Source organism: Geotrypetes seraphini, chromosome 1 (genome assembly GCF_902459505.1).
Source record: "Geotrypetes seraphini chromosome 1, aGeoSer1.1, whole genome shotgun sequence".
In the NCBI taxonomy this organism is placed as follows: domain Eukaryota; kingdom Metazoa; phylum Chordata; class Amphibia; order Gymnophiona; family Dermophiidae; genus Geotrypetes; species Geotrypetes seraphini.
In genome coordinates this window covers 38,999,169-39,024,625 of record NC_047084.1, presented here as the reverse complement: position 1 = coordinate 39,024,625, position 25,457 = coordinate 38,999,169, and the positions used below count along the sequence as shown (strand labels likewise).

Sequence of the window (25,457 nt, the reverse complement as noted above, 5' to 3'; positions counted from 1 at the left end):
TACTGAAAATCAGGTGTGGATGTTATTGAAAAATCCCATCATGGAAGCCCAAACCGGATGTATTCCATGTATTAACAAAGGTGGAAAGAAGAGAAAATGAGAGCCAGCATGGTTAAAAGAGGCTATAAGAGCAAAAAAAAAAAAAAAATTCTTTAAAGAATGGAAAAGGGATTTAAATGAAGAAAATAAGCACTGGGAAATTGGATGCAAAGCATTGATAAAGAAAGCTATGAAGAGAAACTTGCCAAAGAGGCAAAAACTCATAGTAACAATTTTTTTAGGTATATCAGAAGCAGAAAACCTTTGAGGGAATATGTGGGACCATTGGATGATCAAGGAGCAAAAGGGGTGCTCAGGGATGTTAAGGCCATAGCAAAGAAACTGAATGAATTCTTTGCTTTAGTCTTCATGGAAGGAGATCTACCTGAACCAGAAATGGTTTTCAAGGGTGATGATGCAGAGGAACTGAAAGAAATATCGGTGAATCTGGAAGATGAATTAATCCAAATTGACAAGTTAAAAAGTGATAAATCACCTAGACCGGATGGTATACATCCCAGGGTACTGAAATAAATCAAACATGAAATTGCTGACCTACTGTTAGTGATCTGTAACCTGTTGCTAAAATTGTCTATAATACCTGAAGACTGGAGGGTTGCCAATGTTACACCAATTTTTAAAAAGGGTTCCACGGGCGGGCTTCTGGGCATGATGGACCACTGGTCTGACCCAGCAGCGGCAATACTTATGTTCTTAGATCTGGGGAATTACATACTAGTAAGTCTGACCTCAGTGCCGGGCAAAATAGTGGAAGCAATTATAAAAAAATAAAATTGTGGAACACATAGACAAACATGATCTAATGGTACAGAGTCAGCATGGGTTCAGCCGGTGGAGATCTTACCTCACAAATTTGCTTGACTTCTTTGAAGGTATGAATAAACATATGGATCAAGGTAAGCCGGTTGATGTAGTGTATATAGATTTTCAGAAAGCTTTTGACAAAGTTCCTCATGAGAGACTCCTGAGAAAATTAGTCATGGAATAGGAGGAATTTTCAGTTGTAGATTAGGAATTGGTTATCAAATAGATATCTCAGAACGCTACTCTGAAAGATATCAGCGTAGCAGCACTCCTCACTGAGTTCACCCTGTGTATATCAAACCTAATATTTTTTTTCTTTTTTATAGTTCAACTCGTAACTTGTCATGAAAATTTTCTTTAAACATATTAATTTTATAAATATTTCTTCATCTTTTTTGCTTATAAAAACTTCATCTTGGGGGGGTCACGTGGTGTCATGAACGAGTGAGGACGTCTCCTCGTTTGCTCCGGGGCTGCCCTGCACATAACTGATCTTATAGAGACATTTTTCCTGACGGCCACCGCGATCTCGGTACACTTTGAGTACCTTACCTGCATGGAAAGATATTTGACGAGATCCTACGATTCCATGCAGGCAAAAACAGCCCGGAAAGAGCGCGAACGAGTGCGGCCGACTGAACCTAAAATGGCGACGAGCCCTGCGGCGGTCTCCCATCTCACGGAGACCGCGCTGAGTGACATAAAAGAAGCGTTAGCACAAGTGCTGGGGCCTCAAATGGAAACTCTGACTGCCCAAATCTCTAATATTGAGACGCTACTTGCTGCTGCCGCGACCCGCACCGCTGCATTGGAACAACGGGTGTCTGACCTGGAGGATTCTTCTACGACACGTGCCGCAGATGTCGGTGCACTACAGGAGCAGCTGCGAGTCCAGTCTGACAAACTAGATGACCTGGAGAATCGTTCGAGACGCTCGTAATTTGCGTCTGATGGATGTTCCTGAGACTATCGCTGAGCGTCTATTATTGGAAATCTTGGAGAAATGGCTGCAGGATGAATTTACTTTCCCACCTTCTATGGGGCCTCTGCGACTGGAACGGGCGCATCGCTTGGGCCCCAGGCCTGGATTAGAAACGCGCCCTCGGGTGGTAATTTTGAAGCTTCTGAATTTTCGACACAAGGTGGCTCTATTACAACAATATCGAGCTAAGAAGGAAAGCTTGAAATATGATGGACACTCGATTCGCATGAGTCAGGACTTCTCTGTGGCGTTACAGGAGAAAAGACGACCCTATTATGCTCTTTGCGCACAGCTGTCTGACTTAAAGCAACGCTTTCAATTTAATTATCCGACCATTTTAAGGATTTATTGTAATGGACTCTGGAAAACCTTTCCATCACATGAGACAGCCGCAGATTACATCAAGCAGCTTGGTAGCTCTGGTTCAGGGGCGGAATGATAGCTGGGACTAAGCTCTGTCCAGAGGATCACTACTGGTTCTACAATGTTTATATTGATTGTCTCATGTAACATTGCCTTTTGATTTCAGGAGGGATTTGTTGTTTAGTTGGCAGGGTAGCCCTGGGGGAGATGTCTTTTGTGACTTCTACTTCTCCCACAAGATGGGGGTTTTTGGGATTGTTGGGGGGTTGCGGGAGGGGAAAAATTTTTGGGCAGTAGCGGCGGTGTTGCCTTGGTATATTGTGTGTGGTTTTGCGGTATTTATGGGGTTTTCTTTTCTGGAAATGGTTGATTGGCTTGCCTGGAATGTGAATGCGGAGTCTTGGGGCGAGGCTGGACGCCCTGGGACTCTTCCTTTTGGAGGAATTGCTTGCTTTTACTTTTATGGTGGGTTTACTCCTGGGTGATAAGAAGATACGTATAATATCTTGGAATGTATCGGGAATTACATCCCCTATTAAACGTACAAAAATGCTATCACAATTGAAACATCACTCTGCAGATATAGCTTGCTTACAGGAGACTAGGCTTACAGATCTGGAACACCAAAAGCTTCAGAGAGGTTGGGTTGGTGATTTATATTATGCATCTGGCCCGGGGAGGAGGGCGGGGGTAGCCATATTATTTCCGAAGGGCCTACCCTGTAAGGTTCAGGTATTACGTCGTGACCCTCAGGGCCGTTACCTTTTGGTGAAGGTGGTGGGACTTGGTGGACCCTTCCGATTACTGGTGGACTATGGCCCTAATGGATACCAACACTCTTTCTTTCAGAATTTGGTTAATATTTGCTTACGGGCTTCTGACTGTCCATTAATTTTGGTGGGTGACCTAAATCAAGTTTTGGACCCAGGTATGGATCGCTCTGGATCGTCTGGAGTGATGACAGTGAAACAAACTAGGGGTATTCCATATCTCTGTCGAGCTTTGGGGTTGGTGGACCCCTGGAGGTTGCTACACCCCACTGAAAGGGATTATACCCACCAATCTAGAGCCCATGGTTCTTTTTCCAGAATTGATTACACTTTACTTTCAGAATCCTTATTTGCCCGGGTCTCTGCAGCTACAATAGGCCCACTTGAAGTGTCCAACCACAATATGATTTGGATTGATGTAGCGATGGGCGGTCCAGTGGGTTCTGGGTCGGGGTGGAGATTTCCCTCCTATTTACATAAAGATGACCATTTCCAGAAGTACTTATTGGACAAATGGGAGACTTATTGTTCCTTTAATGCCCAACATGTTGATCAGCCACTATTATTTTGGGATGCGGCCAAGGCGGTATTGCGTGGGGATATAATTGCATATGTGACAACTAGAACCCGTCGTATAGCGAACCGTATAGTACAACTGGAACGACAGCTGACGCAGTTGAAACGTGATTTAGTGTGTAATCCTTCCGAAGCTCTTAGTGAAGCGTATAAAGCGGTACTGGTGGCGTTAAATTCCCTCATACATGAACGTACTAAAAAATTGTTGTTTTTTTGAAAATTTCGTTTTCATAGATATGGTAATAAGACAGGGAAACTCCTAGCATCTGTCACTAAGAGCTGGAATGGGTCTCGTTATATTCCTATGATTAGGGATGGCTCAGGGAAGATCTTGACGTCTGCAGTGGATATCTCTGCCGCATTTCATGACTATTTTGAAGCTTTCTATGCATCCCCGGGTCCTTATACTGGTCCTGATGTCTGTGACTATTTGGAGGATGCGGGTATGCCTAGATTAACGGCGACTCAGGTATCTCTGCTGGATAGGCCACTTCACCTCCAGGAGGTGTTGCAGGCGATACAAAAATTGAAACCCTGCACGGCACCGGGGCCAGATGGTTATTCCCCGGAATTCTTTAAGATCTTATCCGATTCTATAGGGGGGACTCTTTTAGCTTACTATATGGCCATACAGGATCAGGGCGTATTTCCCCGTTATTCTAATGAAGCTCTGATTACTTTAATACCGAAGCCCTCCAAGCCGCCCATGGACATGGATTCTTATTGGCCGATATCACTGCTGAACGTGGATACTAAAGTATTTGCTCGTATTTTGGCTGATAGACTAGCCCCTTTATTACCCGCTGTTATCGTGCCTGAACAGGTGGGCTTTGTTAGGATTCGACACTCTGTACTAAATGTTCGCCGGGTTTTACTCGCGTACTCTCGAGCTCAACAAACACAATATCCCGGTCTTCTTGTGGGGTTGGATGCAGCGAAAGCCTTTGATAAGGTGCATTGGTATTACCTGTTTCGCATATTGCACTGTATAGGGTTTCCCACAAGTTATTTGGCGTCGATACAAGCGCTTTACTCGGGACCGACTGCGGCTGTGTTGGTTAATGGTATGAAGTCCCCCTCTTTTTCTGTGGGTAGGGGGACAAGACAGGGTTGTCCATTATCGCCCCTTCTTTTTCTTTTGTATTTAGACCCATTCTTACGTACACTTCAGAGGTATTATGAGATAACGGGCCTGCCAGAGGGTTCTTCACAACTGCGGGTGCTAGCGTTTGCAGACGACCTCTTGCTTACTTTAGGTAACCCACATCGCTCTCTGTTTCGAGCATTAGAACTACTTGATGAGTTTACTCTTTACTCAGGTTTGGTCCTAAATAGGCAGAAATCATTAGTGCTACCGACATTGCTTGAGGTACAGTACTCCTGGCAGGGAGACTTCCCTCTACAGTGGGCACCGTCACACTTGATTTATTTAGGGGTGGTTATACCTCAAAATTTGAATGGCCTTTATAATGCTAATGTCTTGCCCTTGCTGCGCCGTACTGAGCTGTCTCTCACTAATTGGAGCAAGTTACCTCTTTCTCTTTCTGGCCGTATTGCTCTATACAATATGATGATACTTCCACAATGGCTTTATATCCTACAAATGCTTCCCATTATGTTAACTGCCCAACACTTATCTCACCATAGGTATCATCTTTCAGCGTATCTATGGCAGGGTAAACGGGCTAGGATTTCTTTGTCCAAATTGATGCTACCGACTGCCCAGGGGGGTTGGGTCTTCTGTGTGTTTCTAGGTTTAATCTTGCATGTCAATTACGCCATATTCATGATTGGTTTTGTAATACTACCTGGTTTTCATTACCTGAACTTGAATGTTTTACTTTTAAACCTTATCATTTTAGTTATCTCTTACATGCTCTCCACTTACCAGACCTGCCACTGTTGCCTTCACACCCATTTCTACCAGCTATACGTAAAGCTTGGAGGAAGCTGTGTCGCCTGTTAAAAATTTCCCCTGGAAGATCGCCTTATCTCCCTATTACTGGAAATAGAGACTTTTTACCTGGCCTGGACTCTGTGATATTTCGGCGCTGGTCTAATGCGGGCCTTCAGTATGTGTCCCAGACTGTCCAACACTCGGGTCTCCCAGTCCCCTTCACGGAGCTACAGTCAAGGTTTCACCTTTCTCCTGCTGATTGGTTTGCCTATCGACAACTTCAACATTATTTGCAAACTTTGACACCAGCGGTGGTACGAGAAGAGGTGCAGACCAGTTTACAGGAGGCTCTTTGTCTTACAGCTCAGGAGTTGATACCGTTGAAATTCTATCATAAGTTTTTGCAAGAACTATCTGGCGAATTGGACTTTACCATTTTGGCTCAGAAGTGGTCAGCTGATCTCCATATACCCATATCTGAGGATATGCTCCGTAAGGGTCTCCGCTCGGGGATTGCTTCTACTATGTCATCTGTGGAAAGGGAGCGAAATTACAAGTTCTTGTTGCATGCCTTTTACCCGCCCAAGAGAGCTCATGTGATGGGGATAAGTGTGGGACATAACTGTGGTAAATGTGCCTGCCCAATGGCATCTTTTGGACATATGTTCTGGACCTGTCCCTTGGTGTCTACTTTTTGGATACAACTGGTATCAACTGTGGCACAGCTTTGGGGTTGTTCTTGGAGGATGCATCCAAGCTTCCTCTTTACACTACAACTTCGCTTCCATCCGCCTAGACCTGGTTGTGCGGCCTTCCTTCAGAAAACAGTGCTGCTGGGCAGGAAATGCGTCTTGCTGCAGTGGCTGTCGCCCCATCCTCCCTCTATTTCCCAGTGGAGAGCAAATGTTATTAGAACGCAAAGATATTGTAGAGTTGTCTTCTAAAGCAGGCCGTTTGTTTAGTACATGTTGGAGGCCATTCAGTCTAACTTTTACTCCTTATATTCAAAACCAAGTATGGAATACATAACTTGTATCTTTCTACTTTCTTACTGATTTTCACTTTTGGGATGATTACCGCTGCTGCTGCCCTTGAGGGAGGTGGGGGGGTTGGGGATTGGCTTTGTATTTTGTAAAATCTGTTATACCTGTGAGTTGTATTGATTCTTGTGGTGTTGAATAAACATGATTTGAACATAAAAACTTCATCTTATTTTTAAAGCATTCCATTTTCAAAAATTCACTAACGGATAATGCACTTATCTTATATATATCAACTGTGTGGCCGCACTGTTCCCCACCAACGCGTTTCGCCTTCTTCTTCAGGATGGGGCTAGTGCTGCAACTACACCAAAAAACATACAGATTACCTTTAGCTGAATGAGTGGGTTCGGTAGCCAAAGAAATGTTTTTGGGTTCCATTTAGGGTTTTTGCTTTTGCTCTCTAGTGATTGGGGGTTGTTCCAAGAAGCATGACACTTTAGGAAGAATGCTGCTGATTGGTGGGATATAAATAGCTTGCAAGGAATGCCGCGGCTATATTTGAATGTTAGAATGGCCGCAGAATGGAATGGTGTAAGCCAACAGGTTGGTGTGTTTGGTTTTTATTGAATGGTATAGTTTTGTAAGTACACTATAAGGTAATCTGTGTGTTTTTTGGTGAAGTTGCAGCACTAGCCCCATCCTGAAGAATAAGGCGAAACGCGTTGGTGGGGAACAGTGCGGCCACACAGTTGATATATATAAGATAAGTGCATTATCCGTTAGTGAATTTTTGAAAATGGAATGCTTTAAAAATAAGATGAAGTTTTTATAAGCAAAAAAGATGAAGAAATATTTATAAAATTAATATGTTTAAAGAAAATTTTCATGACAAGTTACGAGTTGAACTATAAAATATAAAAAGAAAAAAATATTAGGTTTGATATACACAGGGTGAACTCAGTGAGGAGTGCTGCTACGCTGTTATCTTTCAGAGTAGCGTTCTGAGATATCCCCAGTGTCTATATATCAAAGTTTAGTTCTTTGCATTTGGAGTTATACATGGCAAGATAGCTGGTTTGCTTTGGACTGTTATTTAATACTTGCCACAAAGCCATTGATTTCTACTTGAAAATTGGAAAGGCATAAAATACAAATATTATATCTGTTTATTTTACACATTATTAGATTATATTCTTTTTTTTTTTTTTTCAAAATCATGATAAACACCATCAGTTGGTTGTTCTAAGTTCAGATATATTGTTATTACATTAGAGAGTCCTATAAAGTTACTTTGGCAAATCCTGTTTTCATTAATCCATTCTCATTGCCTTTTATGGTGCTCGTCCTGTTCACTTGTCACACAACGTTATCCCTTTTGATATATCTAATAGCTTTCAGTGGAACAGATGTCAGGCTTTGTAAATGAAGGGGAGGTTTGCAAACAGATTTTTGTTAGTTTTTATCATAAAAGTTATTGTTGAATTGTAACCCCATTGGTGTATATTACAAAAAGTGGAATATCAAGTATTAATAATAAAAACAAAAGTTCTCTAATTCTCTGGGTCTGCTTTGGGCCCACCTCTTCAAAATACATTTATATAAGGCATTAATTTTACACTAAGCCCAAAACGTTTCTCATATTTTAGTGTTTTAATGTAAGTAAGTCCAAAGGACTCTACTATATTTTGACATTTCCGCAAACCCTCCTAAAATATCTCTCCTTGATATCTGAGCATAATAATCATCTAATAATTAATTATTAGATGCCAGTTAGGGAAAGAAACCTGTCATATTTGCACTTCAGAAGCCCTTTTCACTACGGCTTCTCTGATGTGAAAAGCATTATTTCCAATAGCCAAGTGAGCAGATCAGAGCTGTGCAACAAAAACATCTTCGGCCTCTTTTACAAAGCCGCCCTAGCGGCTGCACTGCGCTAACGGCCCCAAAGCCCATAGAGATTTAAAGGGCTTTGGGGTTGTTGCCGCGTGGCAGCCGCTAGCACAGCTTTGTAAAAAAGGCCGCTTGTTTCTATATAACTTCTGAAATTGAAATCCTGATTTTCCTGTTATCTGTGCTTGCATACCTGATACTGAGTCTTTCTTGCAATAATATTGGTGAGTTCCTGTTTAGTTAATCACTGTTCCTATTGTCAAAACTGATGCAAAGAAAATTCATATATATATATATATATATATATATATTTTTTTTTTTTTTTATTTTTTACATATAATTATATTATCGGCTTAATCTGTTTTCGTGTTAATTGTTTTACAAAGTTAGTGCCTTTTGATTGTTGCAGACCAGTGCCTGTTTTTGATCAGTAATGAGTGCTCTTCCATTTCAATATTTGTCATATTTTAAAAAATATGTATCTGTAAATATGAAATCTTCAGCTTTGTTTTTTTTCTTGAAACTAGGTTGGAATGAAATACAGAGATATCATCCTGAAACCAGGAGGCTCAATGGATGGTATGGAAATGCTTCAAAGATTCTTAGGCCGTGAACCAAATGAGAAAGCTTTTTTACTGTGTAAAGGACTAAGCATGCCATAGAGCACAACAGCACTTTCCTGTAGAACATCAATGATGAACAGTTTGAAATTTGTGTATTGCAGGCTTGTCATGAAGAGTTCAACAATGTGTTAAGTAGGAAGAGTGAATCATTTTTATGGTAACAGTAGCTTTAAAGATGTTTTGTTAATGAGAATTAAGCTGAAGACAGAGAGAGAGAGCATAAGAACTCAACATAAAGCTAATAAAATTCTGGGATTTCTGTGTATATTTTTTTGGTAGCATCATGCTACTGCAGTTTGTTAGACGTGACATCACTGTGAGGGTAGTTCAGTAAAAGGGTGCCTATTATAGGCTTGCTTTTTGTTACAGTAGCCCAAAATAATTGGAAATGCACATACATTAAGGCATGATTATTTACACTATTAGTGTAAATTCATGCACCTAGATGTTAGCGAGTATGCCTGTATATAATAGCTTTCTATAACGCTTGTACCAGTGTGCACCACCCATTTGCAAAGTGTGTACCATCAAATCATGTTGCATAGTTCTCTTCTATTCAGCATTCTAATATGAGGTCATTTATGAACCTAAGTAGTAATTTAATGTGTGTAAATTATTAGAATATTACTGTTTATAGGCCTTCCTGCTGCCTGAAATTAGGCAGCTCTTTATATAATCATCCCTATAGCCAATATCCTTACATTACATTACATTAGTGATTTCTATTCCGCTTGTGCCTTGCGGTTCTAAGCGGATTACATTAGAAGATGGCTGGTCATTTCCAGGCGATGACAATACAATTATTTGTATAACTTTACAAACTTTGCATACCTAACTTTACATAACTTTTCGTACATAACTTTACATAACTTTAAGTGGAGTTACTTTGTGTTAAGGTAGCAGCAGCAGTATTTTCCTACTGTACTTCAAACATGATTTCAAAGATTAACATTATCTGTGGTAGAAAGCAATTATTTTCTGTTTAGTGACTGGCTGAACAGGTCTTTAAATTTTTAAATAAATCTTAAATTTTTATATTTCTATTTATGGACTTTTTATTAAGAATATCAAAAGATAATCTTGTTCCTCACAATCAAAGGAGGTTTTATCAACAGTCTGATCAGGAGCCCATAAAATACACTCTAGGACAGTGGTCTCAAACTTGCGGCCCGGGGTCCACATGCGGCCCGCCAGGTACTATTTTGAGGCCCTCGGTATGTTTATCATAATTACAAAAGTAAAATAAAACAGTTTCTTGATCATATGTCTCTTTAGCTATAAATTACAATATTATTATTAAGACTTAACCTAAAGGAAAGATTTATAAACTATAAAGAGTTTTTACCTCATGCAAAATTCTCATTTATTTAATGACATTAACTATTTGTTCTGAGGCCCTCCAAATATCTACATATCAAAAATGTGGCCCTGCAAAGAGTTTGAGTTTGAGACCACTGCTCTAGGAGCTGAAACAAATTATTGGTGCTTCAGAGATTCCTATTTCACACTTTCTTATAAGACACACAATTATAGTATTATAAGTTAGCAATGGCCCTTACAGGTGGCAGGATGTACATCTAATATAAGCCCTCTATCCAGACTTGACAATTATTGCTAATTATGTTTGTGACATGCATACCTATATTGCTGTAAGACTTGTCAGAATAATATAAAATGATATAACTGTCATGGTTTGTTCTGTAACCTAAACAGTGGAACAGCCTGATTCATTTTTTGTATTTCTTCAATTTCAAGTACAGTGGTGCCTCGCATAACGGACGCCTCGCACAGCGAACGCTGCGCACAACGAACTTCTTGTCTTGATTCGTACAACGGACTTCGTTTCACACAACGAAGTCGCCCGAGCTGCATCGCTTAACTGCCCTCTCTCCGCCTGGCTCCCTGTGCAGTGGCGCTACATATTTTAAACCTCCCCCCGCCGCCTGGGCCTGCGCTGATCTCTGAATGGCTGCAGTCAGCTCTCGCGGGACTCACAAGAACTAACTGCAGTCAGCTCTCGCGGGACTCACAAGAACTAACTGCAGCCATTCGGAGATCGGCATGGGCCCACACAGGCGTGCAGAGGAATTGCTCCTGATCTCTGCGCTTCTGGCCTGTACGCCACTGGCTGGGAAAGATGGGAGGAATTAAAAAAGGTACTGGGGAGTATGTGGGGGGTGATTATAATACACAGCAAGGATCAACAAAACCCCTGTCTCCCCTCCCCTTCACATATATCCCCTCTATATCATGCTAACAGCTCTAACAAGATTTTTTTTATGTCATCTTAGCATATTTTATGCTACAGAACGAATTATTTTTTTTTACATGTATTGTTATGGGAAAACGCGTTTCACATAACGAACTTTTCGCATAACAAACTTGCTCCTGGAACGAATTAAGTTCGTTGTGTGAGGCACCACTGTAATAAGGCTGGTTTTATTACACACGTTGGCTTAATTGTGTAACGTTTTAATACATTAAAATGGTACACATTCTTTCTTTGGTGATTCCATAATAAACTGTAAAAAAAAAGTCTTTTACTCATTGAATTAAAAATTTACATGTTACACCAAACTGATTACTTATTACAGATGCTGGCAGTCTTCACATTCAGGTACATTAATATTTAGCAAGATTCATGTGCAAGCATTCCCTTTTATTGCTTAGTCTAATTCTCTTGGTGACGTGTTGACCTTCTTTCTTGCCCTCTTTTACTACTCTTGGCACTGTGCCCAGGACCAGAACTAAAGGAGTCTGACCGTGTTTACTCTGCCAGCTCCACTGAACCAAGATGCATTTTGAGTTTATCCTGCTGCCCAAAGGCCAATAGTATATCCAACTTCCATTTGTAATACCTGGTATCACCCTCCAAAACCCTTGCATTGTTTTTTTGCATTAGCTATAAAGGATATACAGAAAAGTATATAAAGTTAAAGATTTCTAATTTCTTTTTCTAAAATTATCCAATTAATATTCAGCCAGTGACAGTCAGGGTTCTTTTTAACTGCTGACTGCCAATGAATGTCCAGACCTAATGTAGTTAGTATCAGGCCATGCCCAAACACTAGGATTACATATATGGTAATAACTGGGTATGTGCTAGCCGCAGCTAGCCTCTGGTATTTATGCAGGCCCCAGCCATTATTTAGCTTGCATAAGAGGATTTGTCTTGTGTTCTAATCCCTTTCCCTGGTTCCATTCCTCCTCAATAGCCCCCACCAACCTTTCCAATCTTCCGAACACAGCATCCCCCCCAATTTGATCCCCCTGCAACTCAGGCTTCCTTAATCTGACCCCCCCAACTCAGGGTAACATAGAAACATAATGGCAGATAAAGGCCAAATGGCCCATCTGCAGTAACCATTATCTCTTCCTTTCTCTAAGAGATCCCACATGCCTATCCCATGCTTTCTTAAATTGAGACACAGTCTCTGTCTCTAATGCTTCTTCCGGGAGACTGTTCCACACATCAACCACCCTTTCTGTAAAAAAAAGTATTTCCTTAGATTACTCCTGAGCCTATCACCTCTTAACTTCAACCTATGCCTTCTCATTCCAGAGCTTCCTTTCAAATGAAAGAGACTCGACTCGTGCACATTTATATCATACATGTAGGTATTTAAATGTCTCTATCATATATCCTTTTTCCCGCCTTTCCTCCAAAGTATACATATTGAGATTTTTAAGTCTGTCCCCATATGCCTTATGACAAAGACCACGCACTATTTTAGTAGTCTTCCTCTAGACCTGATCTCTTACCCACCCTAGCTCCCAGAGAACCTCCAAGACTTACATAGTGGGCCATCCTTGGTGGTCTAGCAGAAAGGGGACAGATGCAACCCCCATTTGCTTATTCCTTTGGCTCTGGATGAAATATGGCATACACTGATTCCTGTCAGTAGTCTTACTGATAGGGGTCAGCTTTCCATATAAGAGGTCAGTGGGCACCATTTTGCACTCAGAACTCATCAAGCTGTAAGTAGAAGGGAACTTCTTCCACTAGATCACCTGGGAATAGACCCTGGGTAAAACTTGAGGGGTCAGGATAGCTGGGAGGAATGAAGGGGGATCGGACCTGGGGGGCCTGAGTTAAGGGATTGGACTGGGAGATGCTACATTGGAGGGAAACAGGAGAGGGTGAGGATAAGAACTTGGGAAGGGTGCTGGAGGATTGCAATGGAAAGATTAGGATGGGATCAGATCAGCTACATGGCAGCTGTGATATTATGCAGGTGCCAGTGAATATTCAATGCCAGTACCATCATACCTAAGCAACCAAAGATAAGACTCTCTTTTCTGTGGTCCTATATGGCTATTTGGCAATGCAGACACCAGCACTGAATATGGCTCATGCTTGCATAATTGCTGTCCCCGCAAGCTCTGTCTTCATCTGCACAAGCCTCGAACACTTATGATTTTAAAGCGTTTGAGGCTTGTGCAAATGAGGACAGAGCTTGTGGGAATGGGATGGGGGATGGAGATATTTGTCCCCATGTCATTCTCTACTTACTCTTCAAAAGTAATTAATTACAGTCCCTAGTCATTTCTCAGCTTAAAATAATTAGTTACAGTAATTAAATTACTCATTTAAAAAACAATTGATTTCCTGATTGCAGTTACTAGCTTAGAGCAACAAATTGCTTTTCTTTTACCGACACCACTTCCACCAATCTAAATGGTAAAAGCCTTATGGTGCTCCCCTTCAGGGCACCCCCTGCAAACTCTCTGCTACTGCCCCCCCCCCCCATGAAGATCAGCAGGAGGGATGCCCATTCCCTCCTGCCTCAGCTACCTGAACTTGCCTCCATACTTTATGTAGATGAACCAGCAGAAGGGATGCCCACTCCCTGCTGGCAGGCCCATCTCTTCAAAATGGCGGGCTTTCCCCTTCCTGGTGCATCCTGGGATGCACAGGGAGGGGCCTAAGACTGATTGGTTCAGATTAGAGAGCTGCACGGGAACGGGGACGACGGGAATCCCGCGGGACCCGCGGGCATCCCGCGGGTTCCCCCTTTGGGTCACAGGGATCCCGTGGGGACGCCCCTAGGGTCGCGGGGATCCCGTGGGGACGCCCCCTAGGGTCGCGGGGATCCCGTGGGGACGCCTCCGAGGGTCGCGGGGTTCCTGCGGGGCTTGATGTACTCAGTCGCGCGGCTCTTCTCCCTACCTTCTCTGCTTACAGCACAGAGCCGAACGGAAGTCTTCCCGACATCAGCGCTGACGTCGGAGGGGAGGGAGGGCTTAAACAAAGCCCTCCCTCCTTCCGACGTCAGCGCTGACGTCGGGAAGACTTCCGTTTGGCTCTGTGCTGCAGGCAGTGCAGGTAAGGAGGAGAGTAGCCTCGCAGTTCGAGTGGCTACCAAGGGAGGGGGCGGTCCGCCCCGCCACACTCCGCCCCAGTTGCAGCACAGCCGGCCAGGTCCCCTTACTTTTGTGGCACTTCCCCGACCGACCGACAACAGCCCCGGTCCGACAATCCTCCCTGCCCTGTAGCCACGAATCTAAATTATCTTCTTACAGCAGCTGTAATAAGGTAATTTAGATTCGCAGTTAAGGGCAGGGAGGTTTGTCGGACCGGGGCTGTTGTCAGTCGGTCGGGGAAGTGCCACAAAAGTAAGGGGACCTGGCCGGCTGTGCTGCACCCGGGGCGGTAGAGAAGGAGTGGGGAGAAGGACGCTGAAAGGCCATGGGGAAGACGGGAGGGGGGGGAGGAAGGACTCTGAAAGCACTTGAAGACAGAGGAGGGAGAAGGACGCTGAAAGCACATGGGAAATACAAAGGGGTGGAGAAGGACGCTGAAAGGCCATGGGAAGGGCGGGGGGGGAAGGACTCTGAAAGCACTTGAAGACAGAGGAGGGAGAAGGATGCTGAAAGCACATGGGGAAGACAAAGGGGTGGAGAAGGACGCTGAAAGGACATGGGGAAGACGGGGGGGGGTGGAGAAGGACGCTGAAAGGCCATGGGGAAGACAGAGAGGGAGAAGGACGCTGAAAGGACATGGGGAAGCAGAGGGGGGAGAAGGACACTGAAAGCACATGTGGAAGACAAAGGGGGGAGAAGGACGCTGAAAGGCCATGGGAAGGGCGGGGGAAGGACTCTGAAAGCACTTGTGGAAGACAGAGGGGGAGAAGGACGCTGAAAGGACATGGGGAAGCAGAGGGGGGAGAAGGACACTGAAAGCACATGTGGAAGACAAAGGGGGGAGAAGGACGCTGAAAGGCCATGGGAAGGGCGGGGGGAAGGACTCTGAAAGCACTTGTGGAAGACAGAGGGGGGAGAAGGATGCTGAAAGCACATGGGGAAGACAAAGGGGTGGAGAAGGACGCTGAAAGGACATGGGGAAGACGGGGGGGGGTGGAGAAGGACGCTGAAAGGCCATGGGGAAGACAGAGAGGGAGAAGGACGCTGAAAGGACATGGGGAAGCAGAGGGGGGAGAAGGACACTGAAAGCACATGTGGAAGACAGAGGGGGGAGAAGGACGCTGACAGGACATGGGGAAGATGGGGGGAGAAGGACGCTGAAAGGAAATGGGGAAGAGAGAGTAGGGAGAAGACGCTGGCAGGGAAGAAGACAGATGCCAGACTATGGGGGGAGCGGAGAGAAGAAGATGGGTGCCAGACCAATTTGGAAGGGGGAAGAAAGGGAGAGGCACAGTAACAGAGCAAATGGAAGATGCAGAAGGAAGAGAGACAGTGGGTGGATGGAAGGAATTGAATGAGAACATGAGGAAAGCAGAAACCAGGCAACAAAGGTAGGAAAAGAATTATATTTCTTTTTTTTATTTTGCTTCAGGATAAAGTAGTATATTAGTTGTGTTGATAAAAATTTATAAACATTAGAGGCTCTGATAGAAACCCATTTGCAAAGTATGTATTCTTCCCAATTAATATTTTCAAATTAATAAAGTCTTTTTGCTTATTTGTAAATGGGTTTCTACCAGAGCCTTTAATTCAGTAGCATAATTAAATGAAATAACTATTTCTGAAGTTTATAGGGACGGGCGGGGACGGAGGGGATTCCTCGCGGGGACGGGTGGGTCGGAGGGGATTCCTCGCGGGGACAGGTGGGGACGGAGGGAATCCTCACGGGGACGGGTGGGATTCCTCACGGGGACGGGTGGGGACGGGTGGGACTTTGGCGGGGACGGGTGGGATTTCTGTCCCCGCGCAACTCTCTAGTTCAGATACCTAAGGCTATACCAGGAAGGGGAAGGTCTGCTATTTTGAAGAGGTGGACCTGCCAGCAGGAGGGAGTGTGCATTCCTCTTGCTAGTCGTCTAAGGTATGGGGCTGTGAGAGGGTCCAGGTGGTCAAGGCAGGAGAGAGTGGCATTCCTCCTGTTGATTTTTTTTTTTAAAGTTCGGTGGCATAGGAGTGAGGGAGAGGGCCATCGGGAGGTCCCGGCATGGCTTCTGTTCTTTTTTAATGGGTATAGATATGCATGTTGTGACAGGGAGGCACCTGTCACGGGGAAAAACCCTGTTCTAAAACCCATAATCCCTAGAACTAAGCCAGTTCAGCACCCAGAGACTAGGGTTTGAGCCAAGAAAAACAAGCAGGGTTAAGACAGGAAAGCTATCCACCAGGAAACCCAGTAGGGAGGGCTCCCAAACCACAGTCTAATAGCCATTATTCCTTTCCCAAGAGCAGAGAAGTTTCCCTGCAAAACCAAGCTGTGAAAAAGAGAAACAACCCAAAAGGGGGGCGGGGCTACACCTGGGAAGCTGCAAGCGCGTAAGCCTGCAGACGTGAAGCAGAAGGGGGAATAAATTAAACCCAGCTGAGGCTAGAGGAGAGATTTGAGCCCTGCACACAGATCCACTTGGACATTTCCTCCACAGAGAAAGAAAGGCAGCTCTATGCCACCCAGAGAAGGACAAATAGAAATTCCCCAAGCAGCTAAGTACTGGGACCTGCCAGAGGGATTTGTAAGGAAAAGGCAAAGTTATGCTACAGAGGGGAAGGGGAAGCTTGGCAAGACAGCTCCTCTAACTCATGAAGGGGGAGGGGAAATGGAAAATGTAAACAAAGAAGGTATGGAAATAACTGATTATGAATATGACTCCAGTTTCATATTCATAATCATGAATGGGATGGGAGAGCCATACTAACACCCAGGACAGGATTAATTCGTCGAAGGTTCCCCACCCCACCATGCCCCACCCATGTATTTACCCATTTTTTTATTTATTTCCTTATTTCCACTTTATTTTTTATTTTAAAATTCAATACAAACAACAAAGATTACCATACCAGTGCCAGTGTACAGTTTTTCTTCTATGCAACCTCCAAACATCTCTGGACAAAACTCCTCTTCCTTCCTAGAGGAAGAGATCTTCAGCTGGCAGGGCTTTGGGAAGCCCACCAATTTATATTTTGCATATGGGTAGGAGGCATGGAGCATGGTGGGAACAAAATTTAGTGCCCATCATTTTATTGGACTAATACATTTCTCACTTAGCTTTCAGAGGTTGATACCTCTTTCTTCAGATCAGTAAACTATACTGTTGCTACAGTATCCCTGTCCTGACCTGAGGAAAGGAGTTATGTTCTCTGAATTAGTAAAAAATGTATTTAAATTAGTTCAATAAACAGTATCATCTTATTTCCATTTTCTATTAATAAACGATTATCAATACAGCTACCTTATCCTAAAGCAAAAGTAAAAAATAAAACAAATAGAAATTTTTTTCTACCTTTATTGTCTGGTTTCTGCTTTCCTCATCTTTTCCTCATTCTCTTCCATCCACTCTCTCTGCCTCTTCCATATGGCATCTGCTCTCTTTCTATGCCTCTTCCAGAAATTGTCTGCCTCTCCCTTCCATCTCTCTCTTTCTCCCCCTTCCCCCCATTAGTGTGTCATCCGTCTTTTTCCCTTCCCTCCTCCAATGGTCTGGCATCTCTCTTCTCCTTCCCTCTCCCACACCCCCATGGTCTGGCATTTCACTCTCTCCTCTCCGTTCCCCCCACTTCCATCAGCATCTGTCCCCTTTCTTTTCCTCCAACCCAATTGCATCCAGTATCCTTCTCCCTTATGTCTCTCTCCCCTTTTCCTGCACACTAATTCCATCAGCATCTGCCCCCTTTCTTTCCCTCCAACCCAATTCCATCCAGTATCCTTCTCCCTTATGTCTCTATTCCCTTTCCTTCCACACCAATTCCATCAGCATCTGCTCCCTTTCTCTCCCTTCACCACCCTTCCATACCATCCTTCCCACCACCCTTCCATACCACCCTGCCCTCTTTCTCTTTCTTCACCACCCTTCCATACCATTCTTCTCACAACCCTTCCATACCACCCTGCCCCTTGTCTCTTCCTCTACCACCCTTCCATACCATCCTTCTCACAACCCTTCCATACCACCCTCCCCCTTTCTCTTCCTCCACCACCTTTCCATACCATCCTTTTCACAACCCTTCCACATCACCCTTTCTCTTCTTCTACTACCCTTCCATGCTCCTTTCTCTTTCCCCCTCCAAACATTTCAGCTGCCAGCTCTGCCCTCTGAAGGCAGCCTGAAAGCAGGCAGCCTTTACAGAAGGCAGCCTGAAAGCAGAATTAGAACAGCTGACGGCAACGAGCCTCCCCCTGCATCAACAGCAATGGGCCTCCCCCCCAGCATCAACGGCAATGCGGCCAGATCTGTTACAGGAAGGTCCTGCGATGACTGCATCTTCCGGTCCATCCCCCTCCGACATCACTTCTTCCGGAGCAAGTAAGTGACGTCGGAGGAGGGTGGACCAGCAGACGCAGTCTTCGCGGGACCTTCCTGTATCAGAGTCGGCCGTGTTGCCATCGATGGGAGGGGGGTCCGTTGCTGTTTAAAAAAAATGGCAAGGTGAGTCGTCCTCCTTCAGCAGGCCTCCCTCACAGTCTCGGGCCCTTGGCACGTGCCTACTGGGCCTATTCATTAATCCGGCCCTGCAAACACCCAGGAAGAATATAATGTGCCAGAGGAAAGTATGGAGCTTTAATGTAACTGCTTATCAGCACTGCTCTTTCAAAGGTTTCTCCAGCCTGCATATTAAATGAGCTCGGAGCTTCTGTGTGTTGGGGGAGGGCTGAAGAGTGCTGACAAGGAAATAGGACTGAACAGAAGAACCTAGGGGACTGGCAGTTCCCTCAATAAACCTCCAAGTTGCCTTGAAGTAAAAGGGGTCCCTAGAAACTTGGGTGGGGCATAAAACAACTGTATGCACAGGAAGGGTTGTTTGTTTCCACCCCCACTGCTGGGCAAAACAGGAGAGGTCCCAAGAAATAAAAGCAGTGAAACTGAGAAGTTGGAAAGCCAATGAAAAGTGTTGGGGGGGGGGGGGTTTGTTGTTGTTTTCTGGACTGGCTAGAATGTACCAGTTATTGCATTGAGGAAGGGGAGTAAGCAGGCACAACGCTCCCAAAGTAGAGACCCAGCTACCTGGGGGTAGGGGTCCAAATACAGGCTTCACTATTGTTTTGCTTTATTATTCTGGGCAACTGAGACCCTGAAAGAAATGAACTTTAAACTGGAATGCAGCCCAGTGGAAATGATTGCATAACCCATGTGACAGTGAAGACTGAACTGTACCAGAATTAGCACTGAGTTTAAACCTGATATTCTTTTGGTTTTTTCTTGTGATTGGTGGAGAGTGACAAAGTCTAACCACTATTTTGAACTGAATCCAGAAAATTCTGTGTTTTTCTTATCACCAACCAAATCAAAGGCGCCCAAAATCTTGCCTGCGGTCCGAGCTAGGTCTTTTGCTAACCAAGGGCCAAGCCCAGCCACAATGTGTAACACACGCACAACATCTGTGCCTACTAAAAAAACACTACTCTTCCTGCCTCAAACAGTTGAACGCCAGGAAGCTGCTTTGGGGCTTCCCCTGCCAGCTCTGTGCATGTATCAGTTGCTTTATCCAATGACTGATTGGATGGGATGTCTTCAAACCTTCATGACCCTCATATGCACGCGAGGTTTTTGGAGCTTTGGTCACCATTTTGAAATTGGACAATTTACTGACACCACAGTGACCTCAGGATTTTAACATTGATTTTAGAGCAGCTGATCCTCAAATATCTGCATGTCAGTAGAGTGTACACATCACTTCCTTGGTCTTAAAATTTCTATATTGGCTATTGGGCAAATTTTGAGCACCGTTGCTTGGCTATTCAAGATACTGAACATTCTATGCTGCATGATACCTTTAAGGAGCAAGTCAGAAGACCTATTGTCTTCCTCTGTCTACATCCACTGGTAGAGGGACACAACCCATTAGTCTGATTGTATAATTACTATTACTACTATTTATTATTTCTGGAAGGCTCTGAAGACAATCTTGTTCGCCAAACATTTTGGAAATTAATTATTCTATTTTTTCCAAATTAGATTTCTTTGTTCTGTTCTTTTGTATTACTCTATTCTTAATGTTAACCAAGTCGAGCTACAAATTGGTTGATGACCTGGTGTATAAAACTATGGGCTCCTTTTACTAAGGTGTGCTAGGGCTTTAACGTGCAGAATAGCGAGCGCTAGACCTTAACACCAGCATTGAGCTGGCATTAGTTCTAGAAGCATAGCACGCGGTAATTTCCTGCGTGTGCTAAAAACGCTGGCGCACCTTAGTAAAAGGAGCCCTAAGTTTTAGTTTAGTTTCTGTAGCACTCCCAGATGCACGTAGCACTGTACATTAAACATAAAGTCCCTGCACAAAAGAGCTTACAATCTAAATTATGAAAGACACACAGGACAAAAAGAGTGAATCAATACACTCTGCTTAGGTAGGGAATTACAAAGGGAATGATGAGGCAGAGAGGGTAGAGGACTATAGAGGGAATGACAAACATATATTGGCGCTTTAAAAGTAGCTTGCATATTTCTGTAGATTGCTCCTGAGCCTATCGCCTCTTAACTTCATCCCATGCCCTTGAAAGAGATCTGTTGCAAAATTTCAGCCTTTAGCTTCTACCACATTAAGCTAAGTACAAAATATTTTCTTTGGTACTTTGTCATTTGTCTGGCAGTACAGGACTTACAGGACTTCTCAAGGCTTTAAACTAGGTAAGTTGGGGGAGGGTACAGGCACAAACAACCTATCTGACGAGCTACGCAGCCAATACTTTTTTGAGACTGAGGTAAGTAAACACCGCAATTTTGGGTCTGGGCCTGGGGCGAGTACACGCATTTCTGAGTATGGGGTAGGTTCACATTGTAGTTCTGGGTCTAGGGAGGGTGCACACATTGCAAACTGTACTAAAAGAATTAAAGTAACTCAAGCAGTTATTCCCCCTCAGGTTGCACACATTTTCGAATCTAGAGTAGGTACACATTGTAACTCTGGGTCTAGGGAAAGTACACAAACTACAATTAGTACTACAAGGGTCCATGTAGCTCAAGTGGGAACAGCCCCTGAGAGACATAGCAAACATACTACATGGAGGGCTATGTACGTCAACGCCCACAGTTTGGGCAACAAGATCCTGGAATTAGAGACTGAAATGAGGAACGCTGACCTAGATGTGGTGGCGATATCTGAGACCTGGCTCACAGACTCCCACGGGTGGGACATGGTCATACCTGGTTACAACTTACTTCGCCAAGACAGGGAGGGCAGAATGGGAGGAGGGGTAGCAATATACACTAAGGATGATATTAAAGTCATCAGAATCACAAATATCATGTACACAGGGGAATCCCTTTGGGTAAATTTAGCCAGGGGGAATGACAAATGCCTGTATCTTGGTGTAATATACAGACCCCCATTGCAACAAGATGACCAGGATATGGAATTAATCGGCGACATAGAGAATATCACCTTACTTGGGGATACAGTGCTGTTAGGTGACTTCAATATGCCGGATGTGGATTGGAACACACTTTCCTCTGCATCCAGCAGCAGCAGGAGACTATTGAACTCTATGAAGGGGGCTAAACTGAGGCAACTAGTATTGGAACCAACAAGGGAGCAGGCAATACTGGACCTGATACTTACCAATGGCGAAAGTGTTACAGAGGTCTCAGTGGGCGACACGTTAGCCTCCAGCGACCACAACATGGTATGGTTCAATCTCAGGAAGGGTCTTGCCAAAACTAACACATTGACCAAGGTCCTTAGCTTCAAGGACACCAACTTTGAAGGCATGGGGGATTTTATCCATCAGGCGCTACAAAACTGAGCAGTAATAGATAAAGTAGAAGAACTGTGGTCAACTCTGAAAGCTACAATTCAGGAGGCAACCAACCGCTATATAAAATCAGTGAGTAAGCTGCGCAGGAACAATAAGCCACAATGGTTCTCTGCAGAGATCTCGAACCTCATAAAAGAGAAGAAAAGAGCGTTCATCTCTTACAAACAATCAGGGACTCAGGACTCTAGAGAAGTCTATTTGGCCAAGGCGAGAGCCGTCAAAATAGCAGTTAGAGAGGCCAAATTCCGAATGGAAGAAACTTTAGCAAAGAACATCAAGAAGGGTGATAAATCCTTCTTCAGGTATATTAGCGACAGAAACCGAAACACAGGCGGGATAGTACGCCTCAGGAAACCAGACGGGAACTATGTGGAAGCTGACTCGGAAAAAGCTAAATTGTTAAATGAATACTTCTGTTCGGTCTTCACCCGCGAGGCGCCAGGATCCGGCCCTCAGCTACAGAAAAAGGATGGATCAGTAGACCCGTTTAGTAATTTCATGTTTACGGCAAGCAGTGTCTACTGTGAACTGTCTAACCTCAAGGTTAACAAAGCAATGGGGCCAGACAACCTACACCCCAGGGTGCTCAGGGAGTTAAGGGACGTCCTGGCAGACCCACTATCCGCGCTCTTCAATCTCTCGCTTAGTACAGGTAGAGTCCCGTTGGACTGGAAAACGGCTAACGTCATTCCACTCCACAAAAAAGGTTGCAGGATGGAGGCTGCGAACTACAGACCAGTGAGCTTCACATCAATAGTGAACAAACTAATGGAAACTCTAATCAAACGCCAATTGGACATGATCCTGGACATGGAGAATCTATGAGATCCCCGTCAACATGGATTTACCAAGGGGAGATCCTGCCAATCCAACCTGATCAGCTTCTTTGACTGGGTGATGGGGAAGCTCGATGTTGGAGAGTCCATGGACATTGTATACTTGGACTTCAGCAAAGCATTCGATAGTGTACCACACCGCAGGTTGTTGAGCAAAATGAGTTCTATAGGATTAGGTGACACATTGACAAAATGGGTTGGAGACTGGCTTGGAGGTAGGCTTCAGAGGGTGGTAGTGAACGGTGCCCCCTCCGAGGCGACGGAGGTGATCAGTGGAGTGCCGCAGGGCTCGGTCTTGGGCCCGATCCTTTTTAACATCTTTATAAGGGACTTGGCTGACGGGCTTCGAGGTAAAATAACGTAATTTGCCGATGACACCAAACTATGTAATATAGTAGGCAAGAGCACGACGGACAATATGATACACGACCTACTCCTATTGGAGCACTGGTCTAGGACCTGGCAACTGAGTTTCAATGCCAAAAAATGCAAAGTCATGCACCTTGGCAGCCAAAATCCATGCAAGACTTACACCCTTAATGGCGAGATCCTGGCAAGGACTGTAGCAGAACGGGACTTAGGGATAATCATCAGTGAAGACATGAAGACTGCCAATCAAGTGGAGCAGGCTTCATCTAAGGCTAGACAGATCATAGGGTGTATACGTAGGAGTTTCGTCAGCCGTAAGCCTGAAGTCATTATGCCATTGTATAGATCCATGGTGAGACCCCATCTGGAATACTGTGTACAATTCTGGAGGCCTCATTACCGCAAGGATGTGCTGAGACTTGAGTCGGTCAAGCGAATGGCCACCCAGATGGTCTCGGGACTCAAGGATCTCCCGTACGAGGAACGGCTGGATAAATTGCGGCTATACTCACTTGAGGAACGCAGAGAGGGGAGACATGATCGAGACGTTCAAATATCTCACGGGCTGTATCGAGGTAGAAGAAGATATCTCCCTTCTCAAAGGTCCAACGACAACAAGAGGACATCCATGGAAAATCAGGGGCGGGAAATTGCACGGTGACACCAGGAAATACTTTTTCACTGAAAGAGTGGTTGATTGCTGGAATAATCTTCCACTTCAGGTGATCGAGGCAAGCAACGTGCCTGATTTTAAGAAGAAATGGGATCGTCACGTGGGATCCAGAGATAAGTAGGGGAGGGTCATTAGGGTGGGAAGACTAGATGGGCCATGGCCCTTATCTGCCGTCTATTTCTATGTTTCTATGACTTATAGAGTGCTATGATGGTCCTGTTGCTACCTTTGCTCGAACCCTTTGAGCCCAGGGTAAGGTCTGAGCACTTTATGCACATAAAAATTTATTTAAGAATTTTTATTTTTTATTTAGTTTAGACATTTTTGTTTATTGTCTCTGTGATTTAGAACATGATTCTAATCATGTGTATTTATGCCATGTAGATATTTAAACATCTCTATCCTATCTCCCTTTCATGCCTTTCCTCCAAATTATACATATTGAGATCTTTGAGTCTGTCTCCGTATGTCTCTCCATTCTATTTATATATTTTTGGAAGTGCAGTTTCCAGAATTGTACACAATATTCTAAATGAAGTCTCAGCAGAGTCTTCACGCTCCAAACTATACCATTCCCTCAGGTTTTTGCATCCCAAATGCATGGCCTTGCATTTCTTAGCTGCCAAGTTTCAGACCGTGCCTCAAGCTTCACTAAGTTCTTCCTCATGTTATCCACACCATCAAAAGTGTCTACTCTATTGCAGATTTTGGTATCATCCGCAAAGAGGCAAATCTTACCAGTCAGTCCTTTAGCAATATTGTTTACAAAAATGTTAAAAAGAACATGCTCAAGAACTGAATCTTGAGGCACACCACTGGTAACCCAGATGGCTTACAAGGTGAGTCTTCTGAGGGCATGGGGTAATTCCATGCCAACTGGTCCAGTTTCAAGGAGGATTCATAGTCGACATCTTTCATGGATACAAAATAGAGGCCCAAATAAAGGAGCCTAACTCTGGACCTAGTTGAGATCATGCCCCAAAACTTTGGATATCTGAAAAAATTTGATCAATTTCTGAGATGGTTGAGTGGGGAGCTCTATACTAGTGAATGACATCGGGACAAATTTGTACCCATCCCTATGGGATCTCAATAGCCCATTCCTGTGAGGTCTGTCCTATTCCTGCAAGCTCTGCCTTAACTGCACAAGCCTCAAACACTATTCTCTATTCTGGACCACTTAACATTGAATGATCCTTGGATGGAGAAGCACATGTCATCTCTCTCAGCAGCACATAGCAAGTGCTGAGAATTTCAGGTGGATGGACATCCTGAGCAGGAACTTCTTAGATCTGGGCAAATGAAAGCTGTTGGATTCAGCCTTCTCCTTGTAGTTCATCGATGGGAGGAGGAGCCACAAATGGATCTAATATCATTTCTGAGGAATGTCTAGATACTTAGTTTTTAAATCCAATCATTTGCCACAGGAATTGAGATTAGAAGTAAAAAAGCATATAAAACTA

The 25,457-nt window shown here is 44.1% G+C and overlaps 1 protein-coding gene across 3 annotated transcripts in view; it reads left to right on the top strand.

Moving 5' to 3' along the window:
* The window catches only part of NLN (neurolysin), a 158,465-nt gene extending 148,700 nt beyond the window's left edge, over positions 1 to 9,765 (top strand). For all 3 annotated transcript variants that reach the window (XM_033930104.1, XM_033930086.1, XM_033930096.1), the window contains exon 13: positions 8,853 to 9,765. In XM_033930104.1, coding sequence (XP_033785995.1) covers positions 8,853 to 8,987 — 135 coding nt within the window. In that variant the 3' untranslated portion in view covers positions 8,988 to 9,765. The remainder of the gene's footprint in view (positions 1 to 8,852) is intronic.
* Positions 9,766 to 25,457: the final 15,692 nt, after the last annotated feature.